Source organism: Pocillopora damicornis, chromosome 5 (assembly GCF_964200805.1).
Source record: "Pocillopora damicornis chromosome 5, jaPocDami1.2, whole genome shotgun sequence".
NCBI lineage: Eukaryota > Metazoa > Cnidaria > Anthozoa > Scleractinia > Pocilloporidae > Pocillopora > Pocillopora damicornis.
Genome location: NC_142674.1, coordinates 27,066,451 through 27,087,367, shown reverse-complemented (window position 1 = coordinate 27,087,367; position 20,917 = coordinate 27,066,451). Strand labels below are relative to the sequence as shown.

The 20,917-nt window shown below is 38.1% G+C and overlaps 2 protein-coding genes across 2 annotated transcripts in view; both read right to left on the bottom strand.

Moving 5' to 3' along the window:
- LOC149046265 (DDB1- and CUL4-associated factor 1-like) overlaps positions 1–15,800 on the bottom strand; it is a 23,388-nt gene extending 7,588 nt beyond the window's left edge. Inside the window, exons 1-18 of the mRNA XM_089207002.1 lie at positions 15,668–15,800; positions 14,737–14,933; positions 14,283–14,384; positions 10,028–10,186; positions 9,272–9,451; positions 8,311–8,517; positions 7,832–7,921; positions 6,774–6,853; positions 6,166–6,306; positions 5,864–5,966; positions 5,052–5,316; positions 4,340–4,482; positions 3,644–3,725; positions 2,988–3,082; positions 1,817–1,930; positions 1,407–1,549; positions 450–525; positions 204–265 (exon numbers count right to left, since the gene is read on the bottom strand). Of these exons, the coding sequence (XP_089063128.1) occupies positions 204–265; positions 450–525; positions 1,407–1,549; positions 1,817–1,930; positions 2,988–3,082; positions 3,644–3,725; positions 4,340–4,482; positions 5,052–5,316; positions 5,864–5,966; positions 6,166–6,306; positions 6,774–6,853; positions 7,832–7,921; positions 8,311–8,517; positions 9,272–9,451; positions 10,028–10,186; positions 14,283–14,384; positions 14,737–14,933; positions 15,668–15,794 (2,366 nt within the window). The 5' untranslated portion in view covers positions 15,795–15,800. The remainder of the gene's footprint in view (positions 1–203; positions 266–449; positions 526–1,406; positions 1,550–1,816; positions 1,931–2,987; positions 3,083–3,643; positions 3,726–4,339; positions 4,483–5,051; positions 5,317–5,863; positions 5,967–6,165; positions 6,307–6,773; positions 6,854–7,831; positions 7,922–8,310; positions 8,518–9,271; positions 9,452–10,027; positions 10,187–14,282; positions 14,385–14,736; positions 14,934–15,667) is intronic.
- Positions 15,108–20,917, bottom strand: LOC149046264 (DDB1- and CUL4-associated factor 1-like). The gene is made up of 5 exons (XM_089207001.1): positions 20,590–20,917; positions 18,732–18,922; positions 17,823–17,892; positions 16,490–16,557; positions 15,108–15,929 (listed from the first exon to the last, which is right to left on the bottom strand). The coding sequence occupies exons 1-5, from the start codon at positions 20,726–20,728 to the stop codon at positions 15,912–15,914; spliced, it is 486 nt and encodes a 161-aa protein (XP_089063127.1). The 5' UTR covers positions 20,729–20,917; the 3' UTR covers positions 15,108–15,911.

The following is a 20,917-nucleotide window of genomic DNA, read 5'->3' as shown; positions in this document are numbered from 1 at the left end:
ACGCGAAGACGATAAGCCGGCGCTTTTGAAAAACACGAAAAATCCACTCTGTTCAGAGATTATGGAAACCTCCGTCACTTGTGTTCAGAAATACCGTTTACGTGTGGACAGGGGTCTGAGAATCAGGTTACAATGATTCTGTTAAAAAAAACATTAAGAATTTCTAATAAAGCGATACGAAGTACAAATAAGGCATCTCCTACCTTCCGTACACAAACCGTCTGTTTAGTCTGGCGCCGTTAAATCCGCCATGACGCGGAATCACCTTCAGGTGGGAAAACATTTTTCAAGATTGAGTACAGATAAATGTTGAGGGAGACCACTCTATAATAAGAGCTGACACGACTATCAGAACGACCTATTATGATGATGAGATAAGTGTTTCCTTTGTCCGCCACCGTGGCAAAATAGTTTTGTTTAAAGCTAAAAAAAAATAGAAATATACATACTTCTCTTCGCTTTAACCTCGTCGTCATGTTCGATGGTGCGTAATATCTGTATTTTGGTTCAGGGCATTTGTGGGGTCTGACGATAGACAAATCGGAATAAGTTGATTGTTCACAGTTTTGAGTTTTCTTAGACATCTGCAATTGTGGCGTATGATTCGATAAACAGCCCTATTTTAAGTATAGATTTATAAACACTCTGGAATTTTTTAATTGAAAGAGAGGAGATGCATTATGTGCAGTTTTTCAAAAATAATTCTACAAGATGCCACATTTATAACTCTTGTTATAAATGTTACAAACAGTTTTAAATAAACGGGCAAACACTCGGAGAAACAGTAAAAAAATTAATAAATAAATAAAAAGAAACAAATAAATAACAAACAGTAAGGGAGTGTGAAAAAAACCAAGCAAAACAAGAGAAAGTCTATTTTTCTAGTGACCTAGAAAACCTTGTTGGCAAGAAATAATTCTTACTCACCTACCGGTCTACCAGGAGGAGCTTAGGGTTTCACAAACCTTTTATATAAGTAGCTACCGTTAAAGAGATAGGCGGTGGTGATTATTTAGGGGTCGTACAAAATTCGTAAAAAATCTCAACGAGGTAATTTGGTATTGTAAGTCGAGTTGGTCACCACTTCAGTCAACGTTAGCCCTTCGTCATCGCTCTGACGAAGGGCTAACGCTCGAAACGTTAATTTCGGAACTATAAACGATGGCTAATTTACGTTATCAACTCAGTTTATAATACCAAATTACCTTCTTAAACTCTCCAAACAACAAAGCACCACAGTTCTTTAGAAACTTTCCACCTTTAAAATCTTAACAGGAGGCACTACGATACCATATTTAAGCGAGAGTGAAATGCGGATAAGAAACTCTTAATGAAACTACTGGCAATCCTCCAAACAAGCCGAAATACTTTTTCAAATGTTTTTGGCTCTGGCATACATGACTTACCGTATTAAGGAGAATGGAGGGCCAGCGGACACAGGATTGTTACACTGCGCATGCTGTTCGCGAAGATACCGCGTCACGATCATGTCCAACGTAGGAGGTGACGGTGGGCGTGCAGGGCGAGAAAGATCGGAAGGTAGAAGCCGCTGACCAAAACAAACATGCAGACAAAGAAATTGATCGACGTATCATAAACAATATTGTAACACAAAACATTAATAAAATAATAATATCGTAATAATCAACAAATTATTATCCTTTTCGACAAATAAATTTACACGAGATTAAAAAAAGACTTTTTCCATGAATTTCTTTGTTCTTATGGCAGGGGTGGGATAACCACACGCCAAAATTATGATCAGCATTCAGATACAGTTATCCTGACCGCTCAATCATCTAAACATTGTTATTACCTTTCCTGTTGGTGTTCCAGGGTCGTTGAATCGGTACCGCGTCAGGGATGGAGTCCCGGGAGTGCTAACACCAGAGGAGGCCGTAGAAAGGCTTGAGGAGTGATTGAATCGAACCTGTGTACAGTGACATGGGACATGACGGTAAGCATACGGTTAGTCTTGTACGAAGAGATACGATCCACATTATGAGCCTGACTGCTTGCCCGCCTGATTCACTTGATCGACCTATCGACTGACCGAACGAGCGAGCTCTAACCTACTGAACGATTTACTGGTTGATTAGCTGATGGACGGACAAGCCGACTGACTGATAAACGAACAGCCGTAGTGACAGACAGACTGACTAACAAACTGACTGACGTGCTAATTGACTGACTGACGGACAGACGCAGTGACAGACAGGCTGACTAACAAACTAACTGACTGACTGACGGAATGACTGACAGACTGATTGTTTGACTAATTGACTGAATGCCTGACAGAGACGGAATAACTGACAGACTGACAAACAAACTAACTGACTGACGGGCTGATTGACTGAGTGAATGACTGACAGACTAATAAAGGGGGCAAGTTTCTAAAGAAGCGCTGTAGTGCTGCGTCGGTGGGAGAGAATAACAAAGTAATTCAGTATTACCAACTGAGTTGATAACGTAAATTGGCCACCGTAAAGAGTTTAAAAGCAGACGTTTCTGGCGTTAACCCTACATCAGTCGCTATGACGAAGAGCTAACACTCGAAATGTCAGCTTTACCCTTTATGGTGGCCAATGTACGTTATCAACTCAGTTGATAATACTAAATTGACCGACAGACTGTCTAACGGATGGGCTGATCGACTGACTGACTGGTAGATTGACAAGCTCAATCACTTACTAACGGCTGACTAACTAATGGACTGGTGGACAAAGGAATGGAATGATGAAATGAAGGACAGATGGACTGACTTAATTTGTCGATTCTTTTTCCTGTAAAAGAATTTCACAGAAGAATTTCAGGAAAAAAAGGCAAATTTGGTCATTTTCATCATAACCCGATCACGCAGACTCGTGCCATTATTAAATGACTTTAGAAAATGCGATCACTGTTACGAGATGATTGTATTTTCCTCATGAATCAAGGGACCTTGTGATCACAGAATACACTTAACAACGACAACATGCACCACATACTTTCCTATTAGTAGGCGTGTAAAGCAGATTTGATTCAGGTTTTGGGTCAGGTAGATTGGCTTCTCTCCGTAAAACCTCTGCAGTCTCATGAAGTCCTAGTCCAAAACAACCCCACCTTTGATTAACAAATGAGTCAAACACCCTCCAGACTAGAACAAATTTAATTCGAGTGTCCAAAGTAATCTGGGACGCTTCGCCTTTGCTCTGCTAAGGGCTGTAATTGATCTAGACAACTCACGCCACCTTCTTAACCAATCAGATTCAAAACTAAAACCAGTTGCGATTTTGTCGCCCGCGTTTTCCCGCGCTTCAGAAGGTTGTTTATTTTTACCTTAAATTCTTATTGGCTCCACGTGATATTTTTCTTCGTTCTGATTGGTTGTTTTGATTGCTATACGACACTCAAAATAAGAAGCAGAGACTTAACTACAAAGAGGCCTTACAACAAAGATTATTCCTACTAAATTATAGAAATAATCCAGCTCTGCATAATTGTTGGACTATCAGATGACTTGGGACTTTCGTTTCTAAATTTCAAGAGTGTGTTATGAAGCGGGGTGTGATCTAAAAATAGGTTTAAAGGGAAATTCTTCAGTTTGTGATTCCGCCCCTTGACCTGATTTTCTCTTAATGCTCCTCGACGCTCCACAACAAACCTTGGGTTGTGAGGTGACTGTGAACCAGTTGTAAAAGCTCTTTTGCCGGATAGGAAATATGAGTCTGCGCAACAACATCAGCCTAAGAAAGTAAAGGCTGATATTTAGTTATCGGGTTGCACAGGGTTTGAAAGTGTCCTACTTAAGAGAACATCGAAATAAGTAAGAAAACCAACCCCACATAAGCTATTGGTTAAGAGAAGTAAAAGGACAATTTAAACTCTAAAACTGTTAAATTTACATATGATTTCTTACTGGGCTGTTCTAATAATGCTCTAGAAAGCATTAATTTCTTAATTTCCTCTTAACTTAAAAGTATTTAGATGAAACCCGATAGTGCGACCATCTTACCTACGATCAAATGTTTTCTTTTGGGAGGGGATGGCAGGGAAACTGAGGATGTCCCTCCTCCCCTCCTCTGAAAAACAGAGAAAGCCTGAAGGCAGTCTCGATGACCATCCATTTTTAAACAAGAAATACAAAGAAGTAGATTCTGATAAATTCTTCAAATCAAAATCATCGATTGTTCATTATTTGAGCAAAACTTTAATAAGCGAAATTAGACTTAGACTTAGACCGTACGTTTGCCGTTCAAACAAAAGTTAATGAGCTGTAAACTGTCGAGTAAAGATGCTGTTGAAGGTCTCCGCCCTCCCCTGTGTGAGACGATAGGTTGTGTCAATTACAAGTTCATACCTTGTTTATTCTAGACAGGGACGGGACTGCAGAGGACGTAGCCAGGGATTTACCAGTGACTCTTTCAAGTAGCTCGGCAGCATATTTGCAGAAAAGGGCGTGGTCAGAAGCATTATCCTCAATGATCGGCTCTCGCATCAAAACTGTCAACAAGTTCAAGACAAACGACATTGAGTCAACGTAAACGAAAGAAATGAAATGATGTTTTAGAAGGTCAACATGGCTGTAAATAGGTCAAGATAGCTGGATATTTGGCGAGCTCTTTTTGGCGCTTTTGTAAACTGAGACGAAGAGTCTTGAACTACACAAAAGCTCTTGACTGATTAAGTTGTTCAATGAAGGAATTACTACATAGCAAAATTATTCTGCTTATATAAGAATCAAGAATGACTTGTTTTCTTTTAAGCGCTGGAAAAGAAAGCCATCTGTGATGGTGAGTGCTCGTTTTACATTTGAAAAAAGTGTTTTGACCGTCCTCTATCACTTTTTACGACTTCTTTGCCGACGTTGGCTAAACATTACAAACTTTGAAAGTCTTCGCAACGCAACCTTTTATCTTGCGCGAGATAAAAGCGTGATACCCCAAGCGGATAAGAGCTCAGGTATCTATCAGAACACAGGACTCGCTTCATCTTGCCCACGGGCACGCCCAGTTGTATAATATACATGGTTGGACAAGTGTGAAGAAAGCACCGCGCAGTGCAATACTCACTTTGTAACTGGCCGCTGTTAAACAGCTGTAGTTTTCCAATGACTTGTCTAATCTTGTCGCTCCTCGATAAACCACATAACGCTTTACAAGCCAGAGCACGAATACAATCTGCATCAACCAATGGCGTTTTCACCATCAGTAAGGAGAGCAGAACCTTGATGCCATTACTGGCCCTGACACATCCCCACATCTTGGATAAGATGTCGTCGCTGCTTTTGAAAGCCGGCTTGGATTTCGACTGAAATTTTGCAACAGCTCCGCTAATCTGCAAACAATGAAGACAAAAGTAATCATCGCGGTGACGCCAAACACTACTTAAGCAGCTGAAAAAAACCTGAAAAAATCAGGCCTGTACCGTAGTTAAACGGAAAACTGGAAAAAAGGAACAACGCACTCGGCCTGGTAGCTTAACGCCTTAAACACTAAGTACTTTTAAATTCAACAAATATTCCTAACGTTTGAGTAGCAATTCTTTAATGAACTTTAATCAGTCTAAGACTGGGGGGGGGGGAGCAGCGTTGAAGGAGGGGAGAGAGGGGAGGGAGGGGGTTGAGGAACCGTGCAGAGGTAAGCAAAGCTTATCGTGTTGACTCCGATATTGACTCAACTTTAAGCGACTTTGTCATTACCAAGTCAGTTACAAAATGAAGAATTTTCGCCTGCTCTACTAACAAACTACGCCTGTAACTCTGTTTCTTATTTGTTTTTGCTTGTTCCTATTTGTTGTTGTTTTTTTTTTCTGTCGCGAAAATACTTTGAGAAACTCATGCGAGAGGGAGGGAACTAAATCGAAACGCGCACAAACCACTTACCCTGACTCGAGGACCGCACACACAGTTACAAATGACGTGGAGAGCGGCTTTCTGTACCTCAGAGTCATTGAGTAAACTCCCTTCAGCGCAACGCAGCAGAAGCCTGGAAAAAATATTTCTTAACATGACTGAATAGAGAGTATGTAAGCCTTCTGGCCTCTTGCTACCAAATGTTTCCACATTTGATGGCAAATATAAAGCGACTAAGAACACTTCTACTCCTTCTGATGATCACGAAGGACTTTTGATGGGAATTTTTCGAGTCCTCACGTCTAAATTAATTCTCTTCCCGTAGATCATACCTCATTCCTTTCTGTTGTTCTCCTGACGGAAGTTGCACTTCTTCACACAGCGCCATCTGAGCCTTAGGACCGACTGTCAACACAAACAGCATCTCTAAAGCAAGGCGGGTCACGTCGGCTGCTAATCGGATGGCGTCCGCTCTTGAATGGAGCAAAGAAACACGAATGAAGAGGATTAACAAGCTGTTTATACGCTTTTAATGTACAAAAATGTTAGTAGAGATATTCAGAGTTCACCACTATAGCAAAATATGCCAGTAATAACAATTAATTTCCATTAAATATGGAACAATTACCAATAGATGATATTAACATAGAGCAGTGGACAGGCCTCAAAAATGGCATTTAAAATGCAGGGAGAAAAATTGTAATATCATAAGTCGACAATACTAAAAGCTTCTTGTACCTTTTCGAAGGCAGTAGAAAATCTTTACAACTAATATTCAGCCACAATTTTGATTTTTGAATTATCAAAAACTTCAATTCCTTGAGTTGAAACGATTTCCGAGAATTTCAAAGTCCAGTAGCACAGTCCTACAAGCAGACCTTTCCTGATTTCCTAGACTCGTACAAACTCTGGAGAAATGATAGCAAAACCAATGACTTACCTATTACTAGTCACTCCCCAGTCTGACGATAAGGAGATCAACTGAAGCAGCAGGGTGAAGCCTTGAAGTCTGTTCATCATCTTTAGGATAAAAAGAAAACATGCTAAATAATAGCGAACTTGAGCAGTCAGGAAGGCAACGTCGAGGAAGACGTCGACTGAAATGATGAATTTTTACTTTTGGTTAGAATTTCGCGAGAGGCTGGATGTGTTTATCGTCTCTTACGGGGCCACAACTTAAGCAGGGTTGAGTTCCAAATGTAAGTTTTACTAATTTGCAATCGGTGTTTCCGTTCTCAGACCACGCAACGTTGGGTGATTTCACGTTTTTGTTTTGCAGAGAGCATCTACGGAAATGTAGAAAGTTCTAAAACGCACGTGCTGAGCAATTAGATCTTTTGTTTGGCCACGTCCTCGTTTCAGGCCGTAGTGGTTTGCCACAAATCCCTAATAAAAATGAGAAAATGTGTGCATTCTGACACTGTAAAGACCTCAAACGGAAGACAGTTTACTTTAGTTATAGGTAAATTGGCAAGGTGTGTCTATGCTTATGAACATTGGTGAATAAAATGAAAAAATAAAAACAAAAACAAAACAAAACAAGAAACGAACAAACACACAAATGAATTAAATTACTTCTATTCCTGAGAGCGAACCGTATACGTAAACTAGGAAACTTATGAATATAATTATTATAATAGTAATAACAACTATGATGATGATGATAATAATAATAACAATGATGATAATAATAATAATAATAATAATAATAATAATAATAATAATAATAATAATAATAATAATAACAATAATAATATTAAAACCGAAGAGAATAACGACTAACAACAACAAAGCAATGGAAGTAGGTGTTATATACCTACGAGTTTGAAGCCGGAAATTGTATCATGTCCCTGTGAAAAATACTATAACACTCTACATAGGAGTTTCAGTGCTACTATGTGCCCTCCACATAATAAACCAAGTTACGCCTCTGCGAAATAATCAACCACGACCATGTGACGCTGTTTTTTTTCTTTTGCGTTATTTCTCAGTTATTACCTCAACAGGCTCCCAACGCAGTGTTGTTGGAGCATACTCTAACATCAACTGACAGTTCTCCATTACACTGCTGTGAGACAGGGATGCAGCCTGGAAGAGAACAGTTGCTCATCAATATGAGTTGAACGAGATGACGCTAGGCTACCAAAGACAAAACTGCGGAAAAAACAAACAAACAAACAAACAAAACCAAGAAGACAGACAAACAGACAAAAACAGTATCTTCTGCGTAAATATTTAAGACGATTTGGAGTGTTTGTTAGGCGAGGTTCATAAAGTAGAAAATTTACAAGGATGGGATTAAATGTTAAGCAGAATACTGCTAAAAACCTTTGCCAGGTTTAAGTTAACTTCCAACCTCTCTGAACTAAAACAGCCGAGCAGGCGAAGTCCTTTTACACAACATAACATACTGAATTTGCCCATCTAAAGATATACAAATTTTCTCTTAGAATTAGAAAGTAGGCTTGGAAATTCACCTTATACGCTGGAACTGGAACTGGTGGTGTTCCACCCTCGTTCCTTGCAATAGATCTCCTCAGCGCATCTGCCCTGATGTGAAGATGGGCATCAAAATATCTCCGTAGAGACATGCAAGTGTGTTTTGCTGTCTGCCGGCTACCAAACACCTCATCATCACTTAGTAGTTCTGCCTCATCGGGACGAAGGATTGAAAGCGTACTTAGCTGCCACAACAAGGTTAAACAAAAAAAGATTATTTTAGAATGGTTTGCAGCCAGTAATATTCGTTGTTTTCAAGATGGAAACGCAAGTGGAATGGGACCGTAAAATGGCTTGAAAAAATTTAAAGGAGTCTGCGCAGTCTGAAAAATGCAGACACGGCGTGCACTAAAAATACTTGTTAATTCATAGCGGTCGGCATGTCTCTAAACTACATTTCAAAAGTAACAAACCGTGATTTATTGAAGTAGAGGTGGATGGCTATTGGTGGATATTCACTAAGTCTCAAAGCTGCGAGGTGAATATCCACCGCCAGCCATCGGCACTGAGGTGAATAGTTGTTTTAGTATATATTTAAACAGTAAGATAACATAGCAAAAAGGGACGATTTTAACTCATTTATTCCCGCGATGATTGCAATATTTCCGTGCGCAAATCACGCGCGAGTTGCTCGGAGGTGAAAAACAACGGATATTCTGAGTTTGAGTAGCCAATCAAAATGGGCCTTCAACGTTATTCACCACTTTATTAATTAAATTATCACTATTTACGTTAGTCGTTCTTTTATTTCTTTACGTATTGCATAATTTTTCGAATGAGTGTGATTAAGAGAAATTGCTACTCCTACGAGAACGGAAAGGTCACAGAACAAATAGACCTCGTGGTGTGATCCTACTCCAGGCGATTGAACTACACGATCCACGTTTCTCTGGGGTCCAAACCGTGTCGTGTAATTAAGAAATAAAACTGACTAATTACCTGGTTCACAAGCGTCCGCAGACCATCATTACTATCGAACAATTCCAGCAATGCTCGAAATGAACACGTGAGCGAGAAAAAGAGAGTTGCGTGACACCTGCCAGAGTCGTGAGAACATTCTAGAAGCCACAATGCATACTTGACCAGGTCACTCAGCACAGGGTTTGGTAGGAGGGACACCTGAAACAAGTTATTTGAAACAGTTACGGAGGTTCCGTCGACATATTCTGTTTGTTAATTTCATGATCCTCTGGCCCATGTAGAAAAAAGAGCACCAAGAATTTAATTACTCGAAGTTTTTTTGTGGAATTAATGGTAGTTTTGTAGGGTAACATTTTTTTTTGAGTGATTATTTCTATGTTTCTTATCTTCATCTTTTTCTATCTCCTCGTCTGCAATTCTCTTTATCCATTTAACCAGTTTTTCTTTAATTCCTTTTTTATCTCTCTTCATGCAGCAATAAGTGCTGTTAATTTTTTTCTACCTGTGGGTTATAAGTTATACATAAATAAGCTTTTTTTTTTGGGGGGGGGGGGGCGGAGAGATTGATGAAAAATAAGCAAAGATGTGTTATTCAATTCATTGTTATTTCACGTCTAACGGAATGATACTCGTTACCTCTTTCTTTTAGAAAATACTGGTCTGCTCATAACTCACAAATCATTGGTAAGTTAAATCTGCACTAAATATTGCATTTCTTACAACTACAAATCAGAAAACTTCAAACATTTTTTTTTAATTGGAAAAATGTCTTACCCTCTCCATGGCGTCCTCATTGTAAGCGAGATAATACAGACACATAGAACATCCTGTAGCAGCCACAGATGGGCGTGGCACTTCTAGTAACCGCTGGACACCATTATGAGTCACAAATTCTGTGGCAAACTTTTTATGACAAAGGAGGGATGCCAAATACTAAAACGACAATAAAAGGAAATTGCTTTTAAATTCTGAGGCTTTTTTTGTCAGATCTCAGTCGGTACAATGCATTATTGTCTTAACCTTTAACTTTCACGAGTGACCAACGCAGAATTTCTCCTTACAATATCATTACAATGGACCTGTTCATTTCGATCCCGAGAGACTATCTAACTTATTTATCAATCCTTTGCGTTCCGATTTTGAGCGGTTCTTAATTTGTTCTGATGATCTAGACCCTGACATACATTTTAATATTGACGGCGGGTGTTCTTATTATGTAGAAGATAAATTTAACGATACTCTTCAAAAAGAAATCACGATTAGTCGTGAACAATCGAATCATCTTTCATTGTTCCATTTAAATATTCGAAGCCTTCAAAAAAAGGTTGATGAACTATCGACCCTTCTAACCTCTCTAGATATAAAATTCTCCGTTGTTGGGATAACTGAAACCTGGTTAATGGATTCACCAGTTGGAGTCGAAATTGATGGTTATAACTTTGTTTACAAAAATCGCCCTGTTAAATCGGGTGGAGGTGTTGGCTTGTATGTATCAGACAATCTTGATTTTAGAATTCGCACCGATATTTATGCTGATGAAGCTGAGGTGATGGAAGCATTGTTCATTGAGATCATTCGACCCCATGAGAAAAATATCATTGTTGGTATAATTTATCGCCCTCCAAATCAAAATGTAAATGATTTCGTGACCAGAATGAACGAAATATTAGGGAAAATATCTCGGGACAACAAGATATGCTATATAATGGGAGATTTTAATTTGAATCTGCTAAAAAATCAAAACCACAACGCCACCGGGGAATTCCTAGATGGCCTGTATTCTCACCTGTTTTTTCCGTTAATCGCGTTACCTTCCCGAATTACTTCTCACACTGCAACTCTGATTGACAACATTTTTTCTAACCATGTCGAGCACAGTTATTTGAAGTCTGGACTATTAATAACGGATATTTCGGACCATCTGCCTATCTTTTCCATTTGCTTCGATCATAAGTGTACCCGCGAACACCAAGAGAACATATTTGTCCGTGACAAAAGCGAGCTAAACATTTCCAACTTCCTAGAGGAATTAGATTGTATTGATTGGCTCAATATAGACGGGTATAATGATCCTAAAATCTGCTACAGCAAATTTCTTGAGCGATACACTAAAGCTTACGAAACACATTTTCCTTTGAAGAAACTGAAGCGTCGCCTTCACTTTAGGAAACCGTGGATATCCCAGGGCTTACTTAAATCTGTCAAGCAGAAAAACAAACTATACAAGCAGTATATTTCAAACCCCTCTCTCTGGAACGAAGCGAAATATAAAACTTATAAGAACAAACTGAATCACTCCCTACGAATCGCGAAACGTTTATATTATGATAAGAGGCTAAGCGAGTCAAAATCCAATATAAGAGCCACTTGGCGTCTGCTCAATGAGGTACTAAACAGCAAGAAATTGAGACCTAAACCCAACTCTGTGTTTAAGGTTGATGATCAAGATATTTCTGACCCAATGGAGATTGCTAATCGATTTTGTCATTACTTCAGCAATATTGGACCAAACCTCGCTAAACGAATTCAATCTACGACCTCGTATAAGAATTTTCTTCCTGGTCATTTCCCTCAGTCAATGTTCCTAAATTTAGCAACTCAGGAGGAGATTATAGATATCGCATCTACGTTTCCGGCGGGAAAATCGGCTGGGTATGACAATATCCCTATGTCTATCATAAAGCGATCTATATGCAGCGTTTCCTCTCCATTAACACACATTGTAAATCTCTCCATTACTCATGGTATCGTTCCGGATGATTTGAAAATTGCTCGTGTCATACCTATTTTTAAATCAGGTGACAAAGCTCTCTTCAGCAACTACAGACCTATTTCTGTTCTACCGTGCTTTTCAAAGTTTTTGGAACGAATAATTTACAACCGTATTATGAATTATCTCAATGACTCCGATGTCTTATGTGATAATCAATATGGCTTTAGAAAAAATCGCTCTCCTAGCCTTGCGCTTATCGATTTGTGTGACAAAATTTCTTCTGCATTTGATAGAAAAGAACATGCCATTGGAGTATTCCTAGATCTTTCGAAAGCATTCGATACGGTAAATCACGACATTCTTTTTGAAAAACTCAATCATTATGGGATCCGTGGTCTGGCACTAGAATGGGTCAAAAGTTATCTTTCTGAGAGGACACAATTTGTCGAATTTAATAACGTTAGATCTGCCCCACAGGGGATTCCCTGTGGGGTGCCTCAAGGTTCTATTCTTGGTCCCTTACTTTTTATCCTGTATGTTAATGATTTGAACAATGCTTCCCTGCTTGATGCAATCTTGTTTGCTGATGATACAAACTTATTTATCTCCCATAATGACCCTGTTTACCTAATTAACACATTAAATAGAGAATTAAACAAATTGTCAACCTGGTTTGCAGCAAACCGGCTCTCCTTGAATTTAGCCAAGACTAATTTTATGGTATTCAAGCCTTGGCAAAAGAAGCAATCCTTTGAATTTCAAGTTTTCATAAATGAGCAGCCTATTCTTCATGTTTCTGAGACCATGTTTTTGGGTGTTTTATTAGATGACAATTTGACCTGGAAATCGCATATATCCTTAACAGCAAATAAATTATCCAAATCTATAGGTATTATTCATAAATCTAGGTTTTTTCTCTCTACTCACTCCCTTCGTACTTTATACAATTCTATGATCCTTCCATATTTGTATTATTGCAATTTAGCTTGGGCTGGTACCTATAAGTCAAACCTTCAAAGAATTGTAACCTTACAGAAACGTGCGTTAAGAATAGTAAGCAATTCTACATACATTGCCCATACTGGCCCTATTTTAAAGGAACTTAAACTCTTAAAATTTCATGATATCCATTCGTTTCAATTAGGTACTTTTATGTTTTCATTCGAGAACTCTACACTCCCTTCCAAATTCAATAACTTTTTTTTACTGAATAGTCAAATCCACAATTATAATACTAGGAATGCTCAGTCCTTCCGTTTGCCACTGTGCAGAACGAACACCAGGAAGTTTTCAATTTACTTTCAAGGTCCAAACTTTTATAATTCGTTAAATTCTGACATAACTAGTTCTCCCTCCTCCGCTTCTTTTAAAAGAAAGCTTAAGGAATTTCTTCTCTCTAAGTATTAGCTTCTGTAAGGCAGTAATTCTTAACTAACTTACTTAATATGTGTGTGCGTGTGTGTGTGTGTGTACGTGTGCGCGGTCAAAGTTAATTACCATAAGTCCATATTGTAATTCTAATATAAGATTAGTTATTTTAAGTGAGAAAACCTGACTTGTTATAAGCCTCGTGGTTTCTTTCAGGTTTTCTCGCCATTTATTTTCTGTCATCAATTTTCTTCATTTTTTTTTCCATGTGTAAATGTCGTATATGGCAAATAAATATTGTATATTGTAATATCAACCAGATAAGTAATGAGAATAAAGAAAATTATCAATTCGGGCAGGATTTGCTGATCCAATACTAAATTATCCGAACTAACATTATAAGAATTCTATGGTTGACAGTAAGGAGAATTACAAATTTGATCTGGGAGTTGAAGAGTTAAAGTAGTGTTTTTCAAGAGGGATGAATGTGGTAGAGTGTCTAAAGGTTCGTTTACACAAAAGACAGAATTGGAGTCGAATTGTTCATTAGTTGTAGGAGTGCCAGCCACCCAGAGAAAATCGAGAGTCAGAGTCGTAAGTGGAGCCAAAAGCTTGACGAAATCGGAGTCGGAATATTCCGAACAATTTCTTTTCTTCTGATTCCGCTAAGAACTCCAACGCTTATGATCCAGCGAAAACTCGATTTTCGGAATCACAGCTGAGCTAACCGATGGCTGAAAACTCCAGCAATTTATTTTTCACATATCATTAGCGAAGGAGACATAAGTGGAATCAGTATTTTGCTTCTGATTCTATCGGTTTGATTTTCACAGGATCATATCGCTGTACGCTTTTTGTAAGAACACCGGCGAGGGTGAAAAACCAACCGTAACTGCATGAAATTCTAAACGTACAACACAAAGCATGACGTTACTCCCTCCTTCCTACCTTGAGGGCTTCAAAGACAAGTTGTAGGTCCACCTGGCCTTTAAATGTAATGTAGTGCATGACAAGATCCAGGGCTTTAGATTCAAACACTGTCGGTAACAGCTGAATTGAAATGTTCAAAGAAAAATGTGTCAAGATAAATCAATGGCCAAGCAATGCTCCAGGCTCAGCTACGACTGTTTTAGTTGCCATAGCAACTGATAAAATTTGGTACGGCGCAACTAGAACCTCTTCATTCAGAGCTGAGTGCATTTACTTTTGACCAAGGCCAATGCATGTCCCTTCATCCAACAAATATTTCTTGTGCGCCAATTAGTTAAAACATCTCATAATCAAAAATCCTTGATTCGAGTGCATTATCGTCTGACCAAGGCCAATTTATGTCCCTTCATCCAGAGACTCTCTCTGTTCATATATATCATTAAATGCTCAAGTGCCTAATTACAGCACATACCTCCTGATATTCCCCCAAGGGAGTCAGATACTGTAGAATTAGTCTCTGCTGCATGCCAAGAGTCAGGGGGGAGAGGGAAAAGGACATAGGAACTATGTGGTACCCTCCCTTAGGTGCACAAATTACATTTCCAGTGGAACGGAAACCCTTGCTTGTTTTAACTAGCCATGGATGTTTTGCTTGTAGACAACTTTTGCCTGAAACAAAATAAAAATATTTACAAATTTTAAGGAAACTGAGTTAACTTGTGCAGGGCAAACCTACTTGGCATACTTCCTCCTCCCCCTTATCCCCCCTCCCCCCCCCCCTTCAAACAAAGTTTTTGGTGTCAAACTTCCATAGATGATCATTAAACAATTTAGTCCTTGATAACAATCGTTTAACTGATCATTTTATTATCAAAATCTTCCATTTGCTGACAGACAAGCCTCCTCCTTGTGTTTCACACAATAAGTCCTCTGAAATGACATATGGTTACTGTTTACCAAAATTTGAGTCAGTTTGTTGTTGGAAACTCAAAATCTTTCTTTTTTTTTTTTTGGCTGGAAATTTATGCTGAAATATATGATAAGATTAAATATCAAACATTTATCAAAACTTATTTATAAAGGCAAAAGTAGACAGAAAGAACTCTACAAGATCTTGATGTGTTTTAGGTCTCACATCGTAAGTTTGCATAAAAGCTCCCAGCGTATACCTGGCAATTCACTACAGAATACCCACTGGAGCTCCTACCGGTGCCAGGGTCTTATTGAAAGCACTGCCTTGTCTGTCAAAGTGAAAACCCAAAGGCGAATAATTGAGCCTTCAAGTTACAAACAAGTCATACCACTCAGTTTGAAAAGACAGTTAAATCAACTTAAAGTTGCTAGGAGATTGAACTCACTGACAGAGGGACAATCAGAGTTACAATACTCAAAAGTGAACTAACCCTTTCCATAGTAGCTATTCACTTCTTCCACTTCTCCATTACACAAACCGGATAATTCGCCATTCTGTGGCACAGTGCATGATGGTCCTGGCTCAGCAAGATTCACTTTCTTTATCTTGTTACTCATGCTGTTACTGTTTTCACTCTTGTTCCTGTTTGTCTTAGCTTTCAGGATAATCCTGTTTGACAGGTCTGTCACAGCGGGCTGTGTAAGGTCTGACAAGTCCTTTAAAATGTGCAGCCGTCACAGCATAGAGGGAACCTAAACATGTGAAATTTAACATTTAATCATCAGCTTATAGTTTACAAGAGTTTTTCAAACAAAAAATGCAATGACTGACAATAGACAATTCCTGAGATGTGAAAAGCCAACTTTGCACTCAGACGTTTGAAACACAAATGCTGTTAACCACAAAGCTAAAAAACAAAAAACCCTCAGCACCCTAACATCAATAGTCATATTCTTCATACTGTTCTCTTGCATTTCTTAAGGTGCTGACAAGGAGAATTCAGATTCTTTAATAGCTGATCATTTCCTTTATTCTTGTAACCTTAGCGGTCACTTTTAAAGATTTGCTATATCCAACATATTGACCAGCTCCCTGTTAGCTTGTTAACTCAGTTGGTAGAGCGCTGCACTGTTATCACAGAGGTCATGGGTTCAAATCCCATACGTGCCTGAAAATTTTTTTCAGGTCTTATTTCAACTACTAGTTCAGTAGTGTTCTTGGCTGCGAGGATCTCTTATATTTATTTCTTCACCACAGTGCAACTATATGAATTTCATATATCTAAAATCAAATTATTGCTATACTGACTTACCAAGGTGGAGTTTTCTTCTCTGAATACTGCAGCAATATCCTGGCTCTCCATGGCAAATGCTAAAAGACCTGTTAATAAATGATAATTATCATTTGAAGTGATACCTGATACTTGAAATTAAAAATAAATTAAAATGCAACTGCAGCAATACACATAAAAAATGATCAAAAAGGAATATTAGAATCCTCAATCAAACCATGACTATCTATAGCAAGTAATTTAGTGTTAACAACTGGGTTGAAAACGTAAATTAGCCACCGTAAAGAGTAAAGAAGCTGACGTTTCGAGCGTTAGCCCTTCGTCAGAGCGATTAGAAGAATTGTGGGTTGTGTATGGATTAATATGTAGAAAGTGGAGCTACGCCATTGGTGGGAATATGGTGACGAAAAAACAGGAATAAATTAGTTGAATGAAAAGCGCTCGTTGATTCCGTGGGGATTAAGGGTGCCGATTTGAAATATAAATTTTTGTTCTAGTGTTTTACGGCTTTCCGAACTGCCTAGATGTAAGGAAAGGCCGCAAACTGCCATATGCTGTTTAGAATGATAAGGAAGATTAAAGTGTCTAGCGACTGGCTTGGATGCGTCCTTGTCATTTATTTCCAAATTTTTGGAAAAATCCAAGCTTTTACCCTTTACGGTGGCTAATTTACGTTTTCAACCCAGTTGTTAACACTAAATTACCTGCTATACTCTCCCACCGACGCAGCACCACAGTTTCTTTAGAAACTTACCCCTTCATTCATGACTATCTATATCTCAACTCTTTACACCCTAGCATCAGTATGCATATTCTCCATACTGTTCTCTATACATTTCCTAATGCACTGACAAGGAGAATTTCTTAAACAATCAAGAGGTTCTTCAGTTGCTTATCATTTCCTTTGTTCTCACGATCTTAATGTTTGATTCAGGGGTGATATTGAAAGAAGAAATTAGATGCTAGTCACTCTCAAGGGTTAACCTAATGTAAATAACCTTGGATCACCAAACTAAAACACCCTTCTACTTGCACCCAGTTTATAAAGGTGTAAACAATTACAATACTTTATTCAAGAGAAGGAAAATAAAAATTGTAAAAGTATCTCTCGAAAGGGGATATTCTAGAGGTTAACCCTATATAAAAGATTCCCCGAAAAAACAAAAATTGAGTAAGTTCAGAAACTCAGAAGCTGTACAGGAATTAGGTAAATCTAATTTTCCCAAGGAGAGCACTTGATGCTAGATATTTAGTCAATTCAATTTTTTTTCCTTTTGTTTTCGGTATGGTGACCAAAATGTTCAAAGCCTGAAGTACTGTGAAAGGTAAGACCAGTAAACTATGCTATAAATACCTGTAGCATATGATCTCAGGGGTTCTGAGGCTTCTCTGGCCCACTTGCATAAACGATTAAGCATTGCTTCCTACATGTACATGATTGACATCAAATTTATTGATAGGAAATATGTAGAGAAAGATGTTTTTTGTCTTTTCACAAGTGTGGGACAAAGAAAAAAAGAAAAGGAAAAGAGATCTTATTTGTTGTGGCTCAGTGGTAGAGCATTGGACCCCAGAATCTGAAGGTATAAGGTTCAATTGAACATGGAGACTCAGAATCTTTTCTTTGTCACATGCTTGTGACCAGACAAAAAACATCTTTCTCTATTTCTTTAGTGAGCTTAAACCTTAAAATCTCTCTTGTTCTATTTTAGAAATATGTAGTTATGAATTAAGGAACAATGAAAGTGGATCTGAAAAGTTTGCATTTTTTTAAAGTTTTTTTGCACTAAAGTGAGGTGACTGAGAGCAACAAATAAGATCTCTTTTCCTTTTCTGTTTTTCATGATGTAACTACATGAAATTCATGTTTTTTATCTATAATTTGATGAAATAGCAATTGTATGAGTTAATTCTGAGTATTTTTTCTGGAAAGGACAAGGGGTGCCATGCCACAGAAACTGGACACATTGATCTGGATTTTTACATAGAACTCAAGCTGAAGAAAGAAAGTCACAGCTTAAGATTACTAAGTTAAACCCTTTAACTCCCAGAGTGATTAACAGATAACTTCTCCCCATAATATCCATACATTATCCAGCACAAAGGTAATGAGAATACTCAGACTTATCAGGTAGAAGTTGTCATCTTGATTTAACACTAAATTCTCATAACTAATTCACAAGGAAATGCGTTGCAGCTAGAGCAGAGAATTAACAATCAGATCTTAGGAGTTAAAGGATTAAGAATACCTTTCTAAACTTACCATATCCTGAAAAACTGCAGCACTTTCCAGCCCAGGCATGGCATTTAACAACACTCTGGCTGCAGTGCAGTTCAGATTAAACTGTTCCACAGTGCTCATGATATAGGAGTTCACTAGTTTGTCCATAAATTCATCATTTCTGAACAGTGTCTTCAAAAGATGGCCTAATGCACAGTCTGGGTCAGCTCTACCTGAAATGTTCATGATAGAGAAAACAAGAGCTGATTTTATTTTGAATAATTTAATACAATCAAGACCTCTTATTGACTGAGTGCGAGGTCTGCACTGTTAAAATTACAGACCAAGTTTTTTTCCCTTAGGACATAACATCTGAGCCAAAAAAAAAAAAAAGGTTCTGTCACTTAAGAGTATGGACTGAGAAAATGAGGCTCATAAGACTTTTAATAATCAGGGTCCAATAAAAGGAGAAGATTCTAATTAAAGCCAAAATTTAAAATTTTCAAGCTTTTCAGTGAAATACAACCCAATAAATTGACCAATCATTGTGCATGTACTAACTGAGAAAAATTTATAATAAAGTAATTAATTTCATTCACAGCCAGGCTATATCAGTTTGACCACATGAGGCCATCACTGTGACATGGACACTTCTCACACCAAGCCTCATCTAAGTTCTAGTGTTTTCTTGTGACTCAAGTAAGTAGATAAGTATAGTGCCTCTTTAACACAGTGAGTCTTGTGAAGACTCCACTGGGAACAAAAAGTGGAACTGACATTGAATAAGAAGCAAGAACAACACTTCTCATTCATGAAAGTTTGAATTGTTGTTGTTTGTCATGTTTCGTTCTTTTTCATGCACAGTGTGTCTTGGACCTGTTTCATTATTGGCAAGCCTTGGTTCTCTTCAACATGCATATTGTTTCTTATCACCTTGCTGTTCATGGAAGAGGTTTACACAACAAACACTCTGACAAAGGGCTAATGCTTGAAATGTTTTGAAACTCTTTACGGTGGCCAATTAACAATATCAACTCAGTTAATAAAACCAAATTATCTTGTTAAACTCCACCACTGATGCAGCATCACAGTTTTTTCAAAGAAACTTACCCCCTTTAGGTCTGTAGCTATCCTTCCTAGTATCTGAGAATACCTTACACTACATTACCTAGTGTATTTGTAATAGATGTTATAATGTATAAAACACAAATAGTGTGTAATGTGAAAAGGTAGCTTTGCACTTTTACCTGGATGCCAATCATCAAAAGGATCTGGATCTAGTTTATGATATGCCTCATTCTCACGTTCCACAAGCTCTGCTATCCTGCATGAGTGATTTTAAAATGTAAAATAGTTTTGAATCTAATTTTTGCCAAATTGTTTGTTCACTTTTTGTAGAGCCCAACATGAACAATGTTACTGATCTTACAGTTCCAGTAAGTAGTCATACACACTGAGTGTGTATCACACAATTATCACAGCCAAGGCTTGAAACTAAAAACTCCCCTCCAGAATCTAGCACACAAATCATTCCTCCATTGTCTTTCCCATTTATTTTCTACCTTTCCATGCCATGTTTTATACGTTCTGAGAGAGGAAAAGGAATTTTTTTCGGTGTGTAATGACAGCGACATGCGAACCCAACAACAGTTTTATCATTGGCAGACCACCATGAGCCTCGCTAGGTGGAAGGTATCTGTTGACATGTAAGATGAACTGGAGAAACCAGTCAATCATTGTGTAATTCATAATAATAATTTCAAAGCGTATTAACAAATGAAACCAATTGCATTGAGGCAGCTACTTGAAAGCTTTCAGGGGTTATTAACATCGTCTTTTTTTTTGTTTGATTTTTTTGCAAATTTAAAAAAAGATACTACTTCTTATACACTTCACCAACCTTTGTAGAGTTTTAACGGGTGATAGATTATTCTGATCTTCCTTTCGCCAAGTATCCAAAAGGGTACTGAGTTCAGAGGTGCTACAAATAGACAATTTACCTCAACGTGCAGAGTTTCGAAGATCGAAAAGCCCGCCATTTTGATCCGAAAGATATGATACAAGATTACATGGTCTTCCTCTTCGAAAGTGATATCACTTTTCTCGGCATAATTACTCTGATATTACTGCGAGTGATTTTGTTGACTGTGTCAAGATCAGGTGTAATTCCTGTGAGTAAACTATATTTACGACGAAGTTTAGTCACAAGGCGAGTTCCAACACAACAC

Coding starts and splice junctions, on each gene's coding strand:
- LOC149046264 (XM_089207001.1), bottom strand. CDS start 20,728: ATGGCGGGCTTTTCGATCTTCGAAACTCTGCACGTTGAGGTAAATTGT. Junction 18,923..20,589: donor CCCGTTAAAACTCTACAAAG/GTTGGTGAAGTG, acceptor TGAACATTTCAG/GTAGAGCTGACCCAGACTGT. Junction 16,558..17,822: donor CCTGAGATCATATGCTACAG/GTATTTATAGCA, acceptor ATTTATTAACAG/GTCTTTTAGCATTTGCCATG.